The 23,009-nt window shown below is 34.2% G+C and overlaps 1 protein-coding gene across 2 annotated transcripts in view; it reads right to left on the bottom strand.

The window, feature by feature from the left end:
• Positions 1 to 23,009, bottom strand: part of LOC149791564 (WD repeat, SAM and U-box domain-containing protein 1-like) — a 58,250-nt gene that overhangs the window by 13,539 nt on the left and 21,702 nt on the right. For both annotated transcript variants that reach the window (XM_089970105.1, XM_089970106.1), the window contains 6 exons: positions 17,468 to 17,667; positions 16,328 to 16,432; positions 11,676 to 11,769; positions 7,019 to 7,052; positions 1,446 to 1,504; positions 86 to 192 (listed from right to left, as the gene is read on the bottom strand). In XM_089970105.1, coding sequence (XP_089826231.1) covers positions 86 to 192; positions 1,446 to 1,504; positions 7,019 to 7,052; positions 11,676 to 11,769; positions 16,328 to 16,432; positions 17,468 to 17,667 — 599 coding nt within the window. The remainder of the gene's footprint in view (positions 1 to 85; positions 193 to 1,445; positions 1,505 to 7,018; positions 7,053 to 11,675; positions 11,770 to 16,327; positions 16,433 to 17,467; positions 17,668 to 23,009) is intronic.

Raw genomic sequence — 23,009 nt, 5'->3', positions numbered from 1 at the left:
TAAAGCTATGGCCATAAGAACCACTCCCAAGTTATTTCCGCAATGAAAACCTAACACAGTGATAATGAAGAATTGTGCTACATACTGCTCAAAGCATTCAGGGATGTGATTTTCCAGATCATAACAGTTCTGTCATTAGAACCTGTGGCCAATAAACTGCTGTCAGACGAAAAAGCACAGCAAGTCACATATCTGTAACATAAAAAAGAAAGAAAATCAAAATAAACATGTTCAGAACTTAACTAGGAGAATGGACACAGACTCCAAACCATTTTCAGAGACACTACCAGGTTCAAATTGTTCTGCTTTACAAACCATGTCCCATGTATCCCTTAAATATTAACCCTTAGTGACAAAATATTGCACTGCTCAATCCAGATGCACTATTCACATTAAAACTCCTCTTTCCCACAACTATCTTTCATCACCTGAATCCATTTTTGGTAAATGTCATCCAACTCAAGTTCATCCCCCTTTTCAACTTGAGAGCCAAAACTTGAATGACACATTTGGCATGAAATGGACGGAGTGTGGGAAAATAAATAATCACATGTATATCGCATGCTTTGAATTGATTGGTCTGAGCTGACTACTACTCAAAGAGCTATTCACAGTACAAGTGACATTTACCATGCCCCACGTATTAACTCATTTTCTTCACTCACGCAATACATGGATTAACTCATGAGAAATGTAGGGCCCCGAAAGGCCGAGTGGTCTAAAGCGCTCACTGTTACGGATCACTGCCATCTCACCTCTGTCTGCGAGGATTCGAATCCAAGGCTCGGCTAGCATGGGTACGTGGGAAAAGCCTGCCAGTAGCTTCTTGTGGGTTGGTGGTTCTTCCCTGGGTTTTCCAGGGTTCTTCCTCCACCAGTTATACTGGCCGCCATGTATAGCCTATCTTGTGCTGAAAAATGGCGCTAAACCCCACAACAACAACAACAACAACATCATAAGAAATGTGACACAAATATTACATGTAACCCATGTCAATGAAGAATACAATATGGGACATAATGACCTACTTCTGCGATGAAAGAGCAGTGCTTGTAAAGGTGCATCCCCATGCCAAATTTCATGATTCTACATAGCGTGGCATATACACAGCATACCAAAAGACCTTTGTGCAAAAAAGAATTAGGTATATATGTGATACTTGTTTATGTATAAAATTGTCAAGTTTAATGATTCAAGCATAAACAGTTAAAAAGTCAAAATTTAACCACAACTAGTGAAGTGAAGCATGATATATGCATCACAGTGACCTGCTTTTGTGATGAGCATAGGATGTACACTGAAATACACTGCTATTGAACTATTGCTGCCTTAAATGACCTTCAATTACATGCACAGCCATTATATAAGCTACACTGTGTGTTCTTACCTTGAATGACCTTCAATTACATTCACAGCTACTAATATGCTACAATGCATGTTCTTACCTTGAATGACCTTCAATTACATGCACAGCTGTAATTACACCTTTATTTGTGTCCGACATCTGAAGAAAAGAGAGAAAAAAATGTATGAAATATATGCATTTGACAAAAAAAACCTCACTGTTCTGTAAATTTATTCAAAGTGCAAAAATACCTTACATGTGAACAGAACATATATTTTTATAACACTAAAGAACACTAGTCAAAAGTGAAACTATTAAGAACACAGGTGAAACTAGAGCTATTAGCAATGGGTGCATCAAAAAAAGCCATACTTACTACAGTTTGCACCACAGGGCTTTAAACAGAATAAATTGTTTTGGGAAACAATTTGAATCAAATTATTTATTAGCAATGGATACATCACAAAAGGACCATGCTAACTAAAGTTTGCTCCACAGACCTTAAGCAGTAGAAACTATATTGGGAAACCTATGTTAAGAGAATATAGACATTCAGGGGTCATGACTCCTCTGAATGATGACATGGAATGTTTTAAATCGACTCTTTCATATTCTTATCAAATACAAGCAAAGAAAAAAATATGAAGTTTATTAGTCAGGGTCACAGTTCCATCTAAGATGGAGTAAACAAGACACACAGATCTATGAAACACATCAAACTGTATCAAAATATGCTGAATGGTTATACTGATACCAAGCAACATCTTATGCAAAGATATAAACTTGATTGAAAAGGGCCATAACTCTGTTCAAAATGGTGCAAATGATTTGTATGGTTTGGTGTTTTATAGCATAGAAACACAGGAATGTTATTTAGTGGCACTGTACAGATGAGTCAAACCCAAGAAATACACATCAAGGCCAAAGAATGTACATCTAGGTCTAAGCAAGAATGTTTTTACTAAATTCTGTCAGAATATGTTAATGGTTCTTAAGCTATACTGATTGCAAGCAAGCATCCCATGTAAAGTTGATGGACAAAGGCCATAACTCTGTCCGAATGGTGCAAATGATTTGGTCTGGTTTATTAATTAGTGACATTGTGCTGATGAGACAAAACCCATAAAATAAACATATAGGCCTAAGAATGCACATCTAGGTATATGCAAGAATGTGCTTACTAAATCTGTCAGGTTCTCCAGTTATTCGGTATGCAAAGCAACTTTCCAAGTTCCCAGATGAAGACAAGACTTGGTTCAACACAAGATTCAGCCCATATAAGGCATATGTATGTCAATGAGGAAATGTTTATACCAAATTGCATCAGAATATGCTGAATGGTTCTTAGGCTTTGTCAGTTAGAAGCAACATCCCATGTGAAGATATGAACTTAATTGTCAAGGGCAATAACTCTATCCAAAATGGACAAAACCCATCAAAGGCACATCTAGGTCTATGAGGCAATAATACTACCGAACTGCAGCAGAATAAGTTGAATGGTTCTCAATTCATCCATTATAATATCTGATATGCATTATTTTGTTTTATTTTATAACTTGTTTTATTGAAATTAATGTAAATTGTAACTTAAAATTACATTTTCTGTTTTAAATTAAAATGTGATGGAAAGAACTCTGCATAAGTTGGCTTTATATGGATGCCTTCCAATGCTTTTCTTAAACAAGAAAATCTAGGTCAGTAAGATGATATGTGGTGAACTAATTTGAATGCCCTTCATGCCAGAATACCTTCTGTCAAATTTTGTTAAATTCTGAACTGCCGTGTTAAGAAACAATTCAAAGATTCTGGCTATATTTTATTTCTGGTAACATAATTTCATGACAGCAACATTCAATCAAATTCTGAAAGACCTTTATGCAAAGTTGTTTTGTCCTTCAAATCTGGTAAAAAAGTTTAAGAAAAAGCTGTAAATAAGAACTGAATAAATGATAAAGATAAAGGACCCTACTTCATTTGGCCTAAAAGTCAAGTAAGCTAAAAATCTCATACATGCAAATCTGGGCATACATCAAACTGCATCAGAATATGCTGAATGGTTTCAGAGCTTTAATGCTGGTTACAAGGATTTGTTGCTGGGAGATGTACAAATAATTAAAAAATGGTAATTTCGACTTGAAAAGATGAACAAAATCTTTATAGCACACATTTACATATCATGTCATTCATCTATCAATGACATACAGTTATGTGTAAGGGTTACTGAGGTTTCATGGTTATAAGAAGTGCAAGAGGAAGGACAGTGGGGATTATGTATTGCCTGAAATGGTGATTACTATAGGGCTCCCACAATAAAAGACTATTTTTTTAAAAGATAAAGTCTTAAAAGTCAACAAAATTGGACTCTACATTACTGTCATAGATGTCCGCAAAACTTGCAGTAAAGAAACCACTTGTATGGTAAATCAGACAACAAAGTTGTATGTATACCAGATAATGGGCAATCTTCGATTCCAGAATTTATTTTGTTGTGTATTTCAGTTTTTTTATTACCCTCACATTACTTGTGAGATTTCTGTTCTTCTATTTTTGGCTTATTAATAAATCATTTTCTTTCAGAACTATGCTAAATACTGTTTGCCATTATAATATGTTTAGACAACAAAAACAGTACTGTAATGGTGTGGGATAACTAGGATCAATGCAGGTCCATTATAATATCATTTCAGTTCATTTATCAGATATGTCCAGCAAAAATGGCTGTTTTGGGACTTTGTTCCCACAGCTAGTCTCTCTAAGACAGGTTCCTATGTATTTTTCAAAATAGGCGATTTATTACATTATTCTTGTACAGCATCAGTAATCAGATTTGCTTCATTCAATGTAACTTCCAATGAACCAAGTAAAATAAAAATACAAAAGAAGAAACTAAATCTGATAAATAATCCCCATTCTTCAAGGCAACCAAAACATACAGCTGGCAAGGTCACCTGAAACAACAAATTTCAGGCACACTTGGATAACTTGCATACCTCATTATAATACAGGACCAGGTGTGGATCCATTTTTGCTTACAACAAAGACCACAAAAAAGGATCCTATTTCCTGAACCTGAATAAAATTATGATCAAATTTGGCAAAAATTAACCTTACTATATTTGCTTGTTTTATCATCAAAATGGTTTGTTAATGCATGGAAATTTTAATTAATATCATGAAATTTGCAACTTTTAATATAATGTCAAGTATTTTGTTTAATTTTCTATAATTTTTGTTTATCTTTACACAGTAAATAACTATACCATGAAATATTGATCAATTCAAATGTTAGTAAGGCCTGTTGGTGACAACACTAAGAAAAAATAACAATTAAATAAGTTAAATGAAATTCATGCTTGATATTTATTTTTAAATCGGTTTCAGTGTAATTATCAGACATGCAATATGCATTCTTCTATTCAAACATGACAAGTATCAAACAACCATCAATGCAATGTCCACAACAGTTTCCATGACAAGCTAACTGAGTAAACTGTGTTTTGATATCTAAATTATTTGTTACAATGTTACAATCATTTGAAAGTTGACCTGCTGTGTCTTATCAGATTAATTATGTCTTGAATATCAAATCAAGTAAAACAGAAGAATAAAAGAAGTTAAAAGGCACATAAATCCTACCTACATAATAGGTAGGGATCATGGTAGAAGCAAAAAGGCACATAAATCCTACCTACATAAGAGCTAGGGGTCATGGTAGAAGTTAAAAGGCACATAAATCCTACCTACATAAGAGCAAGGGGTCATGGTAGAAGTTAAAAGGCACATAAATCCTACCTACATAATAGGTAGGGATCATGGTAGAAGTAAAAAGGCACATAAATCCTACCTACATAAGAGCTAGGGGTCATAGCAGAAGCTAAAAGGCACATAAATCCTACCTACATAAGAGCTAGCGGTCATGGTAGTAAGTTGAGTCAGCTATTTAATTCAGCAATCAAACATTGATCTTAAACATTATTATTTCAGAAACATAATTAAAGTATGTAACATTAACCAGTCAGTAAATAATTAAACTATGTAACATTAACCAGTCAGTAACATAATTAAACTATGTAACATTAACCAGTCAGTAACATAATTAAATTATTTAACATTAACCAGTCAGTAACATAATTCAAGTATGTAACATTAACCAGTCAGTTGTTGTTGTTGTAGGGTTTAACGCCATTTTTCAGCACATGATAGGCTATACATAGCGGCCAGTATTATTGGTGGAGGAAGAGTCCAGGAAAACCCCGGAAAGAACCACCAACCCACGGGAAGCTACTGGCAAACTTTCTCACATACCCACATAAGCTGAATCTGAGACTTGAACCCACACAGACAGAGGTGAGTAGTAACCAGTCAGTAACATAATTCAAGTATGTAACATTAACCAGTCAGTAACATAATTAAATTATGTAACAATAATCAGTGGTTTATCCTACTTAACTGTGAACCATGAAAAATGTGTACTCAGTGCAAGAAAAGCTTTATTTCACATATACGGTTCATTATGGAGAAGCAGGTTCCAGTGCTTGCAGTTGACTTAAAATTCCCAAACTGGCACTCAGAGATTTGCTCAAGGATAAGCAGAGATCTATTACTTGCAGTGAAATCTCAGTATCAATATTTTACAACTAGAACAACAATAAAAATAAAGTTCTGACACTGATGTTTCTCTGAATAAAATCATTTTTTTAACCAATGGAACCTTATTTTATTCTGAATCAACAACCACAGTTCCAAAAAATCCTGTTTGTGAAATGCCAACAAGCTATGTCAGTCAGATGTTAGATCACATGATTAAAGATCACTCAATGCCTCATTCACTTTTGTCCTTTCTACCCAACTGGCTTTTTAGGGTAGTTAAGAATGTGAATTTGGATAAATAGATTTAAAAATGTTGTCCCTTATGTACATGTATCCTTTACATGTCCTTTAAGACCCTTGTGTACATGTATCCTTTACATGTCCCTTAAGACCCTTGTGTACATGTATCCTTTATATGTCCTTTAAGACCCTTGTGTACATGTATCCTTTACATGTCCTTTAAGACCCTTGTGTACATGTATCCTTTACATGTCCTTTAAGACCCTTGTGTACATGTATCCTTTTACATGTCCATTAAGACCCTTGTGTACATGTATCCTTTATATGTCCTTTAAGACCTTTGTGTACATGTATCCTTTACATGTCCTTTAAGACCCTTGTGTACATGTATCCTTTAAGGCCCTTGTGTACATGTATCCTTTACATGTCCTTTAAGACCTTTGTGTACATGTAGCCTTTAAGACCCTTTATATATCCTTTCCATGTCCTTTAAGACCCTTGTGTACATGTATCATTTTCATGTACTTTAAGACCCTTGTGTACATGTATCCTTTACATGTCCTTTAAGACCTTTGTGTACATGTATCCTTTACATGTCCTTTAAGACCCTTGTGTACATGTATCCTTTAAAACCCTTGTGTACATGTATCCTTTACATGTCCTGTAAGACCCTTGTGTACATGTATCCTTTACATGTCCTTTAAGACCCTTGTGTACATATATCCTTTACACGTCCTTTAAGACCCTTGTGTATATGTATCCTTTATATGTCCTTTAAGACCCTCGTGTACATGTATCCTTTATATGTCCTTTAAGACAGGCTTAATACTAGGATATACTTACTGGATCCCACAATCTGACTGTCTTGTCAATTGAGCTGCAAGAAGAAACCAACAAGTTATAAAGGTCTCACTGTTTAATTGACAACTATTCAAAATGAGTCAATGAATGTGCTTTATGTAAAATGATTAATGATAGCTTCAGCTTGTAACAATAGAACCAGGTTCAATCATAATAAAAGGTTTAATTAATTTCTCTATTATGTCAATTTTACTTGTTTTGCTTTAACTGAACTACTGGTTCTGACACACACAAACAATAGCTCCATATCTCACTGTAATGTGGTTTTGTTTTCTTCATATTTTATTTGACCACAACTGTGTACAATATTCTTATAAATACAACTATAAAACTGCAAGATGATAAAATGAATGATCTGCAAATAAAATTATTATGCAGAAATTTGCATTTATCTCTGGTATATGAAAAAAGGAAACAATGCAGTTTCAATAGAAGGATGTACATACATACATGTGTGTGTGTGTGTGTATATATATATATATATATATATATATATATATATATATATATATAAACTTTAATCATGACATAAAAATGGCAACTAGTTAAACCAGAGGAAACTACTGTTCATTGATGGGCAACTACATCAGCTTGCATACATGTGATTATACCAGCAACTGGACAAAATTACAGCAGAGATGGCTGTATCTCTCTTTCTTCTTGCTCCACTCTGTTAGGGATCTATTAAAATAAAAATCCTCAAAAGATGTTCCCTCTAGCTGTATAAGCATTAACCTGTTGTTTCTGAGTTTATTCTATTCCATATCTGTTTATGAATATTGCTCCGTGCTGAGAAAACCTTATCAGTCTGTGGTCTGGAGGGACATACATAGCTACATTAGCCAGCTTGTTCTTTATGGTTGTTATTTACAATTTTCCACAGTTCATAGGCATTGTTTCTTGGAAATCTCAGCTCCAAAATAATATTTTTCAATAATATGAATTCTGACATAGTTTCTCTTTTCTGAATCAGTGCTTTGCTGACAACAGAGTATGATTCCTTATCTCTTCCATAATGCTGCACTAGTGTTTTAAGTCCATCAATGCCATAGTTTGTTTGGTCAGACAGAGGTATTAATCAAATAAATACATCTATCCTTAGATTTTAATTTCTTGTAAACAGATTCTTGTTTATTTAATTTACCTTAACCCTTTAAGTGCTATACAGTTTTGTACCACAAGATCCTGCAGTGCCTGTCTGAGAAAAGAAACTCTGCTTTTAAACTGCCTGTATTTTAATCAGGCTTGATTTTCTCCATTTCCAAATTTAATTTTGAAATAGACACTGGAAAGGGGTTTGACCATCATCAGACTTGTATTAAACATAATTTTTTGGCTCAAACTTACTCACTGGTATTACCTGTAACACTTTCCCAGGTTCAATAATCTGATATACTGCAAACTTTTCAAAATCAGTGTCATCGTTGTTATCATCAGCGAGTATATGCCACATAAAATTGTCAGCTGTATATGAACCATGCTGAGAGTCAGCCATTTTAGATCTTTTAGACAGCCCTTATTTAACAAGCATTTCTAAAATGTACTGACGACTGCAAGGTTCAAACTACAACAGAATGCTTGTTCAAGGGCCCAATATACCAATTAAATTTAGTACAAGAACCACTCATGTCCAAATGCCAAAACTTGTGTTTTCTCCCAGTGTTAAAACTCCACCAGCTAAAAAGTTTCACAAGTTCAACAGTGCTTGGAAATCAGAGCTAAAGTTGGTGCAGACAAGTAGCCAAGGTCTTGAGTTTACATTGTGTGTTTCATGCAAGGTGGACTGAAGATAGTATATGGGGGAAGACATGATATCACCAGACATATGCGAACAACATTTCACAGAAAAGCCTGTTATGAGTCAAACCTAATAATTATAATAAATGTCATCAGTGGTCACCAGGCAGTGAACATGTAATCAAAACTAAAAATGCTTGTAGATTTTATAAAAATTACGAGATACAGTAATACCTCGAACATTCGTGAGGTTAGGTTCCAGAACCAGTCGCGGATCAGGAGGAATCGCGAATGTTTGGTACGAGTCACTACAAATGCTAATAGATGCTTATTTCTAGGGTTTAAACCCTAAATATGACCCAAATCATGCTCCCAAAGCACTTTAATTTCATTTAAAAGTTAGCTTAATACATTACCCTTAAAAAGAGAAATAAATGGTTGATGTAAAAATAGAGTACAGTATCGCCTAATGGGTATTTGCCACACTAGCGCATTTACAGTACGGTACATGTATACTAATATTACCCCTATACTAATTCACTGGCTGCCATTTTCTTTTGTACTCACAGTAAGGTAAAACCAAGTAACAAATGGGACTGTAAACTTAATGACTGATGTTTTCTTTGTCATTGTCAGGAAGGTAAACTAAGTAAACTTCATATGTCACAGAAGTCATATAACGAAGGTACAATTCAATAAAATAAAGAAAACATGTACGTAGAGGGTACCAATGAAAATTTCGCAAATCCGTGAATTCGCGAATCCAGAAACACGAATGCACGAGGTATTACTGTATACAACTCTTCCTTTCTCATTCAACTGACAATACCATGACCTATATTAACTAATTATTATTGGAACATTTGCCATCACAATCTGATTCAAGTTCCACTTGATGTTTTATTATAATTTGAAGAGAATATACCTATTATGGCCAAAAAGGTACATGTTTTATTTTCAGTCCCCTTAAAATGTGTAATATTTATGAAGATAGAATATCCAAATGATTTATAAGGCATTCCACTAATCCAAATTTTTAAATCGATTTATCTGACACCCTGGTTCTGTCACAGGCATAAACGTATCTAAACTAGGGACTAAACCCAGTAAATGAGAAGTACAAAGCAATTATACTTTTTCCCTGCACACAATCCTATGATAAAAGTACACTAAAATGAATTAATTATGAGTAATTAGACTACCAATAAATGTGCTGGAGAGTATTAAAATGCATGGCAGGCCAGATGTTGATTCTAAGAGGACATGGGTTTCGAAGTGTGCATGTCTACATTTCTGTATATCTTTAGTGTTTCTATGTGCAATCGAACAAATTTGTTGGCATTTGTATGTTTTTATTCATCTGTGGAGCAATGGGGTTAGGAGATCTAGTCTGCTTTATGAATTGCTCCAAACTGATTTACCTCCCCTGGAAAGGAGTGTCTTCCCTCTTCTGTGTCAAGCTTACATGGAAAAACATGATGTATTGCCAAATAATTGTACATTTTCAGCTAAACAATCCATGTGCCTTTTTCTTTTCATGACATAGGCATCTTAGAAAAAATGGGTGCCATAAATGCCTTCTGGATGCCTAACCTATAAAATGGTAGTGGTGGTTGTGGTGGAGGTGGTGGGAAATACTGAAATCAAGTAATTCAAAAAATATGCAAAATCATAACAAAACTATCTATAACAACAGTCCTACAAAGTGAACAGCAATGCATTTCTTATTTATAATTACTGAGTGTTGAAACCAAATATGTTATTCTTGAACAATAAACTTTTCTAAATCAGCCAATGATGCAGCCATACTGACTGTATGATTGGCACCATTTTCATTTAGGACAAAGTAGACACCATTAGAAGATGTTTGATGAAAACCTCATGTTGATATGACCATCCCATTCAGGAGAATTTGTGACAAGGTTTTTAATAGGTTCATTATTGCAACCACTGAAGTCATATTGGCACCATTTTCATGCATTACTAACTAGATACCATAAATAGCCTTCTGATGAAAACCCCATGTCAATATGGCTTTATTTAGGAGTAGCAATAATAAGAATGTCAAGATGGCTTCCATTGTGGCCACTGGCCATCAGATGAGAAGCATTTTTGATTCATATGAACCAAACATCACAAGATTTCTGATGAAGCCCATGGCAATGAGTTTTGGTTCAGAAAGAGTTGCAATAACAAGATTTTAAATCTGTATGTTGTGGTAGCCATATTGGATGTCTGGGGGCCACCATTTTCATTTAGGATCATCTAGACGTCAAGTCTTCTGGTGAAAAACCCATCCTGAACAGTAGCAATATAACGATAGCAAGATGACTGCCATGGTGGCCGTATTATACAACATAAAGGCACCATTTTCATGTATGACCAATCATAAGAAGTGTTTTTGTGAAACTTCCATGTTGATATCACGATCCATTCAGGAAGGATAATGATAACAAGATTTTCAAGATAGCAACTGTGGCAGCCATAATAACTGATATCCAAACAGAACCATTTTCATTTGGACCAACTAGACATCATAAGAAGCCTTTGGATGAAAATTCCATGTGGATTTGAACATTCACTCAGAAGGAAAAGTTATAACCAGATTTTCAAGATGGATGCTTTGGTGATTATACTGGATGTCTGAGCAGCACCATTTTTATTTAAACACAATTAAACTCTAGCATGAATGTGTGTGTAAAGTCTTGTGGCAATCCTCTAAGTAATTTAAGAAAAGCAATAACAAACCTGTGCTACTGGATGGACAGGCATCAGATAATGGACAATGGACAGGTCTATCACCACTAGAGCAAAAAAGAGGATATCTACAACAGTAGTACCCTTGAAAGAGAGGGAGAAACAGGAGTAACAGAACTAAAAACTGTAGCAGTTGAAGTAGTACCCTGATGCAAGAAGCTCTCCATTTGGGGAGAAACAACAGTTCATCACAGGGGCCTTATGTCCTTTCAAAGTAGCTCTCACAGTCAAGGACACATCTGAAATTATATAAATGTGATTCTTACAGCAATAAAAGTAGCAAGGTACCTAGATGGACCTAATGTCACTCACCTGGATTACATGAGCCTAATACCCAAATGCAAGAGCAGCTGGCTAAAAAATCTGGACCTTTCTAGCAGGATGTTTTCCATTTAAGTTTTTTTAAATTACTTTTCCATTGACTGGATAAAAATGAAAACAACTGTTTCAAAGTTTTCTCCAGGTTTTTATACCATCACCTATATCTGAAGACTCATCAACATCATTTGTCAAATACTAAAAGGCCTCTATGCCTGGATGCAGTTTTCTGTCAAAAGTTGAGTATATGTGTTTCTATTATTAGCAATGGCTTCCATATTTGTTGGTAGATTGGCAACATTTCTTTAAATGTTAAAGGTTTTCAAGATCTAATGGTTTTGTCAAACATAGCCAGTTATTAAAAGATTTTCTATTTTTAGTAGCAGCAGCTATATCTGATGGCAGACTGATATCATCTGTATAAACCTGTATGCCTTTCATGACAAGATGCTTGCTGTTAAATGTTACAAAATTTTGTTGAGTAACTTTCATTCAAAGGATTCTCTATTTTTAGTAACAATGGCCATATTCAATGTCAGATTGGAATAATTTGTATAAATCTGAAAGCCATTCATGTCAAATTTTCAGTCAAATTTGGTCAGACTCTGATGATCATTTTCTCAGAACACATTCAAGTTTTTTTTTTGATAATGGATGCTATACCTGACACCAGATACAAAAAATCATTTATACAAAACATTAAATGTCTTTATGTCAAATTTGATCAAATTATGTGAAAATGGTGCTTAAAGACTTGTGTATTTTTGTCACAGTGAACATTTTTGATGGCAGATTGTCATCTTTTGTACAAGTCTGAGAGGCATTTATGCCAGAGTACTTTCTGTCAAATTTTGCCGTAGTTTTGGAGATGTCATTTAAAAGTTTTTCTCCTTTCACATATAGTTGCCATATTGATGGTATATTGGCATTATTAGAACAAACTATAAAGAGATACTAGGATGATTTCTGTAAAATTGGTCAAATTAGGTTAAGCAGTTTTTAATGACAGCCATATCTGACAATCTATCCAGAATGCTTTCTGTTAAGTGATTTTTGAAGATTTTTCTCATTTTGGTCATATGTGATGACGGATCAACATCATCTGAACAAAGCTGAGAGACTTTTATCCCCAGATGCTTTCCATCACATTTGGTCAATTTTTGCTGGGCAAGTTTTGAGAGAGAATTAATTTTAATTTAAAAAAAAAAGTTTTGTAATAGTGGCAACATTTGATGGCAGAGTGGCACTGTTTGAATAAGTGTCATGAACACATACCTTCGGTCAAATTTATCCTTGGTAAAGTAACACTAGGGAAACCAAATGACAAGAGGACTAAGAATCAAGGCAGGAGGCATAATACCTGTACATTCATGAAATGTTAGAAATCAAAATAATTTGAATCAATATAAAGGTACATGCTAACAGTTTAAATAAAGAAATCATTAGTTATATTATACAAACCAATGTAAGAAAATGCAAATTCTGGGGACACAACTCCTATAACAGATGTCTCAGAACTCAGAATGTGTTGTTCTTGCTGTTTTGTGTTTAACACCTTTTCTCAGTTCAAGATAGGCTATATACGGCAGACAGTATAAATGGCAAGAGGAAGAAAGAAAGCATATTTAATGTAGTGAAAGTAAATCCGGTGTTCACTTAAGCTATGGAAAAAGTTGGGCCCAATGGCTCCTACCAGGTAAAAAAGAGAAGAAAACCCAGGTTGCATATACCCGTAACTGTTTTTGTTTGTTAAGGAAATTAAAGCGCACATCATTATCACAAGCACTCATGTCACAGATATAATTATTTTTGCAAATACCGTATTTCATGTAATTTTTGTACATGAAAGAACAATTCATTTCAGAGTACATAAAATATGTAAAATAAATAATTACAATTTGGTGGTACTGACCGTATACGAAAAATAAAGGGATCGTACCTGAACAAGTTCTACAGAACATGTTACTCGACAACCTAATGGTACAAATGTACAAAGTAAACATATATTTTCTGTCTCATTCTACTCTCGACTCAAGAATCTAATTACAATAAAAATAAAAGCACTCAAAAAGATTTACGTTGTTATTAGTGAATGAGAGAGAGAGAGAGGATTATGTGTGCAAGCTCATCTGTATTTAGAGCATATGTAGCTGTGGTGTAATATTGGCCAAATGATTAAGATGGTCTGAACATGTATTAGTTATAGGTATTATTTACTGGTACATTGTACACAATGATACAAGTCCACTTTGTCAAGAAATTAAGTGCAACTTGTATTTTTAGAGCAACAATAATCTCATCATATTGCAATAAAAAATAAAGAACTTTTTGAAATCATGTTTTAGTTAATGCACACAAGCACGCGCATATGTGTATGTGTGGAGATGAACAAACTTTATTCAGTGTACAAGACCGTATTTATTCTGGGTGGCTTTTATTTGTAGCTTTTGCAAAGAGAAAAAAAAGACTACTTTCAGTTACTTGACGATTGTGATAATTCTCATGTATTACAACCCTACTGTATTCCATTATCAATAAACACCACTAAATCAACAAGTTATTTTTGTATTAATTACAATGTACATGGTCACAACAATCACATGGCTATGCAGTGTTATTTACACTGTAATTAAACATGCTTAGCGCTTTGGTATTCCAGTTGAAACCAGATTGAGGGCAAGAATGGACAGAAGAGGTCAAATCAGCGAGGCTGCCAGTAGGGAAATGAGGCTCTCTTTAGGGAAAACAAAATCTGTCAATGTGCTATTGAAGCCGTTGTCCATACAGCAGATGCTATAAGGACAAGCGATCATACTCATTACTTGTTATTCGAACACGCCAATAAAGATAATAGCGAGGTATATCGTAGAACAGATTTGCAATAAAATTTTAATTATATCCACATCAAAACAGAACAAGCACTTAAAAGATAATATATATACAAATTGATTTAACGGAGTCCGTGACTTTCAAATTTAAGATGGAAAATGACAAGGTTTTCATATTTTATGTTTCTATGAATACAATGAAACAATAAGACTAGTTGACCAATGGTCTGTGGTCTTCACTTTAGCATGTACTGAGATTAATTTTTGTTAGATAAGAAAACATCAAAGGGCTTCCAAACTCGTGTTAAAATGCATGTGGTGTTTTGTTACGGCGACAGACTTAATAAGGAGAACTAATTAATGATAATACTTAAAGGTATGGTCTGTGAAGTCCTTTGTCCATTTGTTAATAAATGCCAGTAGATACTGTAATGACAATAAGAGAGCTTATGCACATGGGCACCTGCAGGTTTTTTGGTGTCAGTCGCAGCTGGGTGAGTTATTATAGTAAGCAGTCTGAAAATTAAAGCTGATATTTACTAAGCGTTTTGAACTGAATCTGGTGACATATTTTCAGCTTCATTTGCATGATTAAACTTGTAGGAATATATATATATATATATATATATATATATATATATATATATATATATATATGCATGCTGTATGATTTGGGAAGGGGGCCATGTGACCCCCTTTACCTAAGTTGTGGGCACCCATGTTTATGCATCAATCATTGTATTTTCTCACCAACAATTAATTATTAATTTTTGTAAAAACAAAATGGCAATATGATATTTTTGATCTTTTTTGCAAATGCAAATCTTCTTCGTAGAAATGTTATGTCAAATAATTTAAATGATTTTTTTGAAAAATACAAAGTGATAGGTATAAAAAATTATGATACATTTAAATAATTATTACTCTGATAACTGGATTGTGTATGTAAAATTAAAGGGCACAAAAAACTCATGAAATACGGTAAATATCATTGTAGAGTCAGACTACAGCATGGTTTTCTAAAATTTATTTCTCCACTGTTTTGGACACACTTTTGTGTAAGTTTAGAAGAAAACATAGCAAAATGTCATTAATTTCGACTCAACAATGATTGATTCACAGTATATATTGCTGGGAAAGTGAATACATATTGCAAAAATTAATAAGTTTACAATATGAGCACCTGTGTTGATTAAGAGCATCTGTGTTCATTAACAATCTCACCTGTCATTAGCCTTCTGAGATTTGAATTACTCATGTTCGAGAAACCATTCCCCTTTGGAATTTATTCAGGACATTTAAAACTATATTTATTCCTCAATATACACTTGTGAAATAAATAGAGTATTTTTTTCTGAAAATTTCATCTTTTCTTTTATACACGTTTTTTTATTATTATCTAGGACTGACCATATGATCTTGACTGGTGCTAAAGATAATTAGTATCATATTTCTATCAGCCAATAAAACTGATTATTTTATCGGTCTCTAGCAATGAGTGTACTCTATTCAGTAAGCATGGGATGTGTTCAATTCAGTCTAAATGATCCATTACTTTATTTTCTTTGGTCCTTTATATGTGCAAAAGATGAAAAATATCATCAGCAAATTGCCACAGCCTAAAATTAATGCTGCATTTTGGTAAACATACTAGTGGATCCCTCAATAGCAGTGAAATCCCAGAGTTTTACCAGGTCATCTTGACCACTGGTGGCCAGCAGAAAGCGGGAAAACCCTCCTCTAGGTGCTGATGGATCTGTCAATAGATATACAAAGGTATATTTATATATACAGCAAACAAATCTTGGAAGGCACCTGCTTTTAAAGGAGACATATTAATAAGCAATATTACGATCATCTAATTAAAATCCCCTTATATCAAATACATCTATCTTCAACAATCAACATATTATCTGAGCATGATATTATATTATCCATCCTTTACTTGCTTGGTATGAAATCAACACGTAAATTTTGACTTTCCTAGTAAATATAAAATTTCGAAACTAATAAAATTACTCTCAACAGGAAAATATAATTACATTAATTTACACATATGAAGATAAGGCAATGGAAAATTATATATATATATATATATATATATATATATATATATATATATATATATATATATATATATATATATATGAAGTGAAGTTACTTTATTATGTTGGAATAAACGTCAATATGATGAGTTTAAAAAAAATCAACAAATATTAGATTTTTATCTGTAAGTCTCCATTATGTGGCCACTAAGATGGGGTAAAACTGATAGTATCTGCACAAATATGCTGGTCAAATGCAGCACTAGAAGATGGCCATGCATGAGGGGTACTTTTGAACACAGTCAGTTCCATGGGACTCTAGATGTATAATGTGGGTCACTACTGGTTGGGGGGAGGGGAGGCATTCAAGAGGGTGAGTACTGTATGCAGTGAATTACCAGCAAAGTGTATGTGCCAAGTACATTTCATGCAAAAAGTGTTTATAAATGTACTTGCAATTAGAAAACACGGATGTCATTTTCAAGATGGCACATTACGATTCTTATGATTACTATGAAATGCCAGTTGACATTTTTCACTCATAAACACCACGTTTTAGTCACAAATAGTACTAATTTACTTGCAGTTTGGAACACTGATCAGTAATAATGCAGACTGTTCTAGTTATCCTACCTGTCAATGAATGTAAATTTGCTTTGGAATATTTTCACGTTGTGATGAAAAATACAAGACTGGGTAGACTTAAATACATCACAACCAATTTTAATAAAATATGTCTTTATTACCTGCAGACCCAAATGTTGGTGAAAAGACACAGGATGTGACCCCAAGATCATGACCTTCTCTTATGTATAACAGATGTTTTCCATGCCCAAAGCGTGCATCCCATACCCTGAGATCTCCATTACTACTCCCTGACACAATGTAATTGGTGTCTGGAGTGAAACAGCATCCCATCACAGTTGCTTCATGGCCTCTATATGTTCTGCAAAACAAACAAAAAGCATGAAAAGATAGGTGTCGATCTTTCGTAATGACACCTCATTATCATAATTAGATGTGTACAATAAACAGTGCATAATATTCACTCCACATTTAATAACCTCTATGATGGAACTAGAAGAACATGACAGACTCTAGAGTTTCAATGACCTTGACCTTTGCAGTGTTAAACAAAATGTACTGGAAGAATCATTATGTTGCTTACCATGACTTCTGTATATGCATTTCCATTTCATTGCAAACAAACTAAAACAAAAGGAAACAATAAAAAAACCATAATAACACAACAAATATGAAAAATGACCAGATGATGGACGAAATTACAAATGCATTAAACCACTCTGGTGGCCTAGTGGTTAGAGAGTCTGCCACAGACGTGGGAGGTCGTGGGTTTTAACTCTGGCCAAGTCATACCAAAGACTTATAAAATGATACCAGCAGCTGCCTTGCTTGTCGCTCAGCATTAAGAGGTTAGTGTTAGGACTGGTTGGCCTGGTTTCGGGATATTGTGACTGGGTAGGACATGATGCCACATGTGTGCAGCATGATGCCCCAGTGCCAGACATCACTATAAACTGCCACACATCAGCAATTGTAGCTATATGACTCAAATTGTTAAAGCTATGTTAAAAATAAAACACACACACACACATTATAGCGATGTGAGTAGCCATATAAAGATTTTAAGGGTGGCCTTCAAGGCTTTGTTTTTTTTAAATAAATTTTATTGTCAGTAGGGTTATCTGTTCAGGAGAAGTAACTGTTACAAGATTTTCCACATTTTGGGATGTCACATTGGCTTCATTTTCATGTAGCATCAATATAGTGAGAAGTGTTACAGTAAAAATCGTATGTCATTAGGACCTTTATTTCAATTTAATATTTTCAAGATGGCCACCACTGATCAGTACCAATTAATCTTAAGACCAACAAGAAATCATAGTAAGTCTTTTATTTAAAACCCCATATCTACGTGACCGCCCATTCTAGGAGGTTAGTGATAATGAAATGATCAAGTTGGTCACTGTGGCAGTAATGCTGAATATCCAAAGGGCAGCAATTTCATTGGAAGATTTTAGTGAAAAGTCCACACCTGTCATCCAAATGAGATGAAAACCTGTAGACCAATAAAAACCTTACAAAGACCTAAAACACCTTACATGAAACAATGTATTCATACATTATATGAGATCAGGAGTTTTAAAACAACAAATGCTATAAACGAACTAATTTTACACACATTTATATAATTATTTATATCTCTGAAACTTTATTTAATTCTTTTGATTTTCAATGTGATGTAACACACACACACACACACGTTATTATATGCAACACATGCACCCTTTGCATTTTTCAAAATGTAATCAGGGGTTTTAAAGTTTATGCAGCAGATGTCAATGTTTATTTTACACTGTGAAAATGATGTTAGTGTGTATGATCCAGGGACTTCCTACAATGTTTTTTTTTTCATCATAGAAAAAGAGCTCTCACAGTCTGCATTGTTATGTGGCAAGGTAAATTGTCACTAATTTCAGATTTGGGAAAAGGATGCCACCAGTACTAATTGTCTGGCTGGTAATATCCAGCCAGTAGCTACAAAAGCTCTTTTTCTGGTGATTGCCTGTTAATACACGCAGAAACTAATCAAGCAACATGCAATAATCCTCAAAATCATCTTTAAGCACTTCATGATCCAGATGTGGAGCAACTCAAAAACAAAAGTGTTGCTACTACTTAAAAATAAAAGATTTGCAAGGTATTTTGAGCAATGAATTTTCAAGGTGTAATATTAACTTTTTTTTATTTATCTTGGTCTCAGTTTTACATAATTATCTTTTCCCCCCATAAATCCTTAGTCCTACAATATAAAACCTTGACCTGATATTTATTTTTTGAGTGTCAAGGTCTTATTGTCCAATGATTGCGCTGTGTAATGTGTTCTGACATCAATTAACTTTGGAACAATAAGACAATTTTCAGGAATATCTCACATACTTGGCATCTCATATTGGTGCTTTTCTACAAATTAAAGTTATAATGTTTTAGTCAGACTTTACTTACAATGAATCTTTTTCCTAAATAAACTAAAATTTCCACACAAGCAAATGGACATGTTTTCAAGTTCCACTGGCCTACAATGTAGTTGGATGAACTGTGATGAAAGTTGGGAATACCGAAATCAGTTAAAAGGATCATAAGAATCTTGAACAAAATAAAGCTATCTAAACACTTTCTTCAATATTAACAGATTTTTATTTGTTTCTTTAAGGAAAGATACTTTCACTTAACCAGATTTTGCCATTCCTGGCTTCCATTGCTTTCCAAAGCATATTAGAGTTATTCCCACATTGCTTGCACATAGCTATAAAAAAAAATCTGGATCGCACTAAATTTTAAAAAAATTTATGTCCAGACTCAGGGTTTAACAAAAAAAAACAATAAAAAAAAATAATTAATTTTTTTATAAAAAAAACCTATACAAAACCGATTGTATAGCCATACACTGACGAAAATAAAAACAAAACCGCATACAAATTACGGGTAACCTGTACAAGTTGACAGGTATGCAAGTTAACACAACTCCAATTAAAAAGGAGCAGCAATAACAAGATTTTCAAGACAGTTGCTTTGGTGGTAATATGGAATATCTTTGCTGGCCATTCCAAATATCTTTGGTGGCCATACTGAATATCTTTGGTGGCCAATACTGAATATCTTTTGTGGCCATACTTAATATCTTAGGTGACCATACCGAATATCTTTGGCAGGCAATATGGAATATCTTTGGTGGCCATACTGAATATCTTTGGCAGGAAATATGGAATATCTTTGGTGGCCATATTGAATATGTTAGGTGGCTAGTACTGAATATCTTTGGTGACCATACTGAATATCTTAGGTGGCCATACTGAATATCTTAGGTGACCATACTGAATATCTTAGGTGACCATACTGAATATCTTTGGCAGGCAATATGGAATATCTTTGGTGGCCATATTGAATATCTTTGACAGGCAATACTGAATATCTTAGGTGACCATACTGAATATCTTAGGTGACCATACTGAATATCTTAGGTGACCATACTGAATATCGTTGGCAGGCAATACTGAATATCTTTGACAGGCAATACTGAATATCTTTGGTGGCCAATACTGAATATCTTTGGTGGCCATACTGAATATCTTTGGTGACCATACTGAATATCTTAGGTGACCATACTGAATATCATTGACAGGCAATATGGAACATCTTTGGTGGCCATATTGAATATGTTAGGTGGCCAATACTGAATATCTTTGGTGGCCATACTGAATATCTTTGGTGGCCATACTGAATATCTTTGGTAGGCAATATGGAATATCTTTGGTGGCCATACTGAACATCTTTGGTGACCATACTGAATATCGTTGGCAGGCAATATGGAATATCTTTGGTGGCCATATTGAATATGTTAGGTGGCCAATACTGAATATCTTTGGTTTCCATACTGAATATCTTAGGTGGCCAATACTGAATGTCTTTGGTAGGCAATATGGAATATCTTTTGTGGCCATACTGAATATCTTAGGTGGCCATACTGAATATCTTTTGTGGCCATACTGAATATCTTAGGTGGCCATATTGAATATCTTTTGTGGCCATACTGAATATCTTTGGTGGCCATACTGAATATCTTTGGTGGCCATACTGAATATCTTTGACAGGCAATACTGAATATCTTAGGTGACCATACTGAATATCTTAAGTGACCATACTGAATATCTTAGGTGACCATACTGAATATCTTTGGCAGGCAATATGGAATATCTTTGGTGGCCATATTGAATATCTTTGACAGGCAATACTGAATATCTTAGGTGACCATACTGAATATCTTTGGTGACCATACTGAAGATCTTAGGTGACCATACTGAAAATCTTTGGTGGCCAATACTGAATATCTTTGGTGGCCAATACTGAATATCGTTGGCAGGCAATATGGAATATCTTTGGTGGCCATATTGAATATGTTAGGTGGCCAATACTGAATATCTTTGGTGGCCATACTGAATATCTTTGGTGACCATACAGAATATCTTTGGTAGGCAATATGGAATATCTTTGGTGGCCATACTGAACATCTTTGGTGACCATACTGAATATTGTTGGCAGGCAAAATGGAATATCTTTGGTGGCCATATTGAATATGTTAGGTGGCCAATACTGAATATCTTTGGTTTCCATACTGAATATCTTAGGTGGCCAATACTGAATGTCTTTGGTAGGCAATATGGAATATCTTTTGTGGCCATACTGAATATCTTAGGTGGCCATACTGAATATCTTTTGTGGCCATACTGAATATCTTAGGTGGCCATACTGAATATCTTTTGTGGCCATACTGAATATCTTAGGTGGCCATACTGAATATCTTTGGTGGCCATACTGAATATCTAAGGTGCAGTACTTTCATTCTGGATCAACTAGACATCATAAAAAGTCTTTTAATGAAAACTAAACTTCAGATTGTAAATGTGATGTTACCATATAATGATATAGTATTAACAGTAGTGGTATATGTTATAATTATGAACGAATGAGAAAACACATGGACAATAATATTCATTTCAATAAACTTTAAGTTTTGGTTTTACAAGCAGGGATGGCACTGGCATTAATAAAGTTGCCTGAAAAAAAATCGTCATCCTCAATATTTTGTTGCCAATTTTCATAATACAGTACTACTAGTTTATCTCAATATCCCTGTTACCAAGGTAATATTGTCGACTTAAGTGGATGTAGAGATAAGTGGGGAGGGCTATAAAAAAAAAAAATTCACATATAGGTGAAACTTGTATGAGGTGACCTGACGTCAGTGAGCAGGATTTACAATGAGTGAAAATAAACAACTGAAATCTAGATTAGTTGAAGGCAAAACTGATCTGATACACATGCGTGTATTGACACAACTGTGTAGAAGAATCCACAATGCATAATGTACTTTACATGTATATGAAAAATCTATAAATCTGAGGATGGATCACTGTTAAAAATTTATATGCACATATAACTTGTACGTAAACAAAAATATAGAAAAATGTTAGTCCTCATTTGATCTATCCCACTGTCAAACACATGTCACTAAACAATTCAATGTGCTTTTCATGGTTGCCAGAAGCACTGCCTTAATACATGTAATTGTTTACATGCCACATACATGTACATGGCTAACATGTTGATCAGGCTACCAAAGGGATGTGGCTGTTAACAGGGCAATGAAAACATGTCAACAAAATAAAAAGTTTAACAAACATTTCTACGACCAAATATATATATAGT

This window comes from Sinohyriopsis cumingii, chromosome 9 (assembly GCF_028554795.1).
Source record: "Sinohyriopsis cumingii isolate HCF-2022 chromosome 9, ASM2855479v2, whole genome shotgun sequence".
NCBI classification, from domain to species: domain Eukaryota; kingdom Metazoa; phylum Mollusca; class Bivalvia; order Unionida; family Unionidae; genus Sinohyriopsis; species Sinohyriopsis cumingii.
Note: the sequence above shows the minus strand (reverse complement) of the source record. Positions and strands in the feature narration are given on the sequence as shown.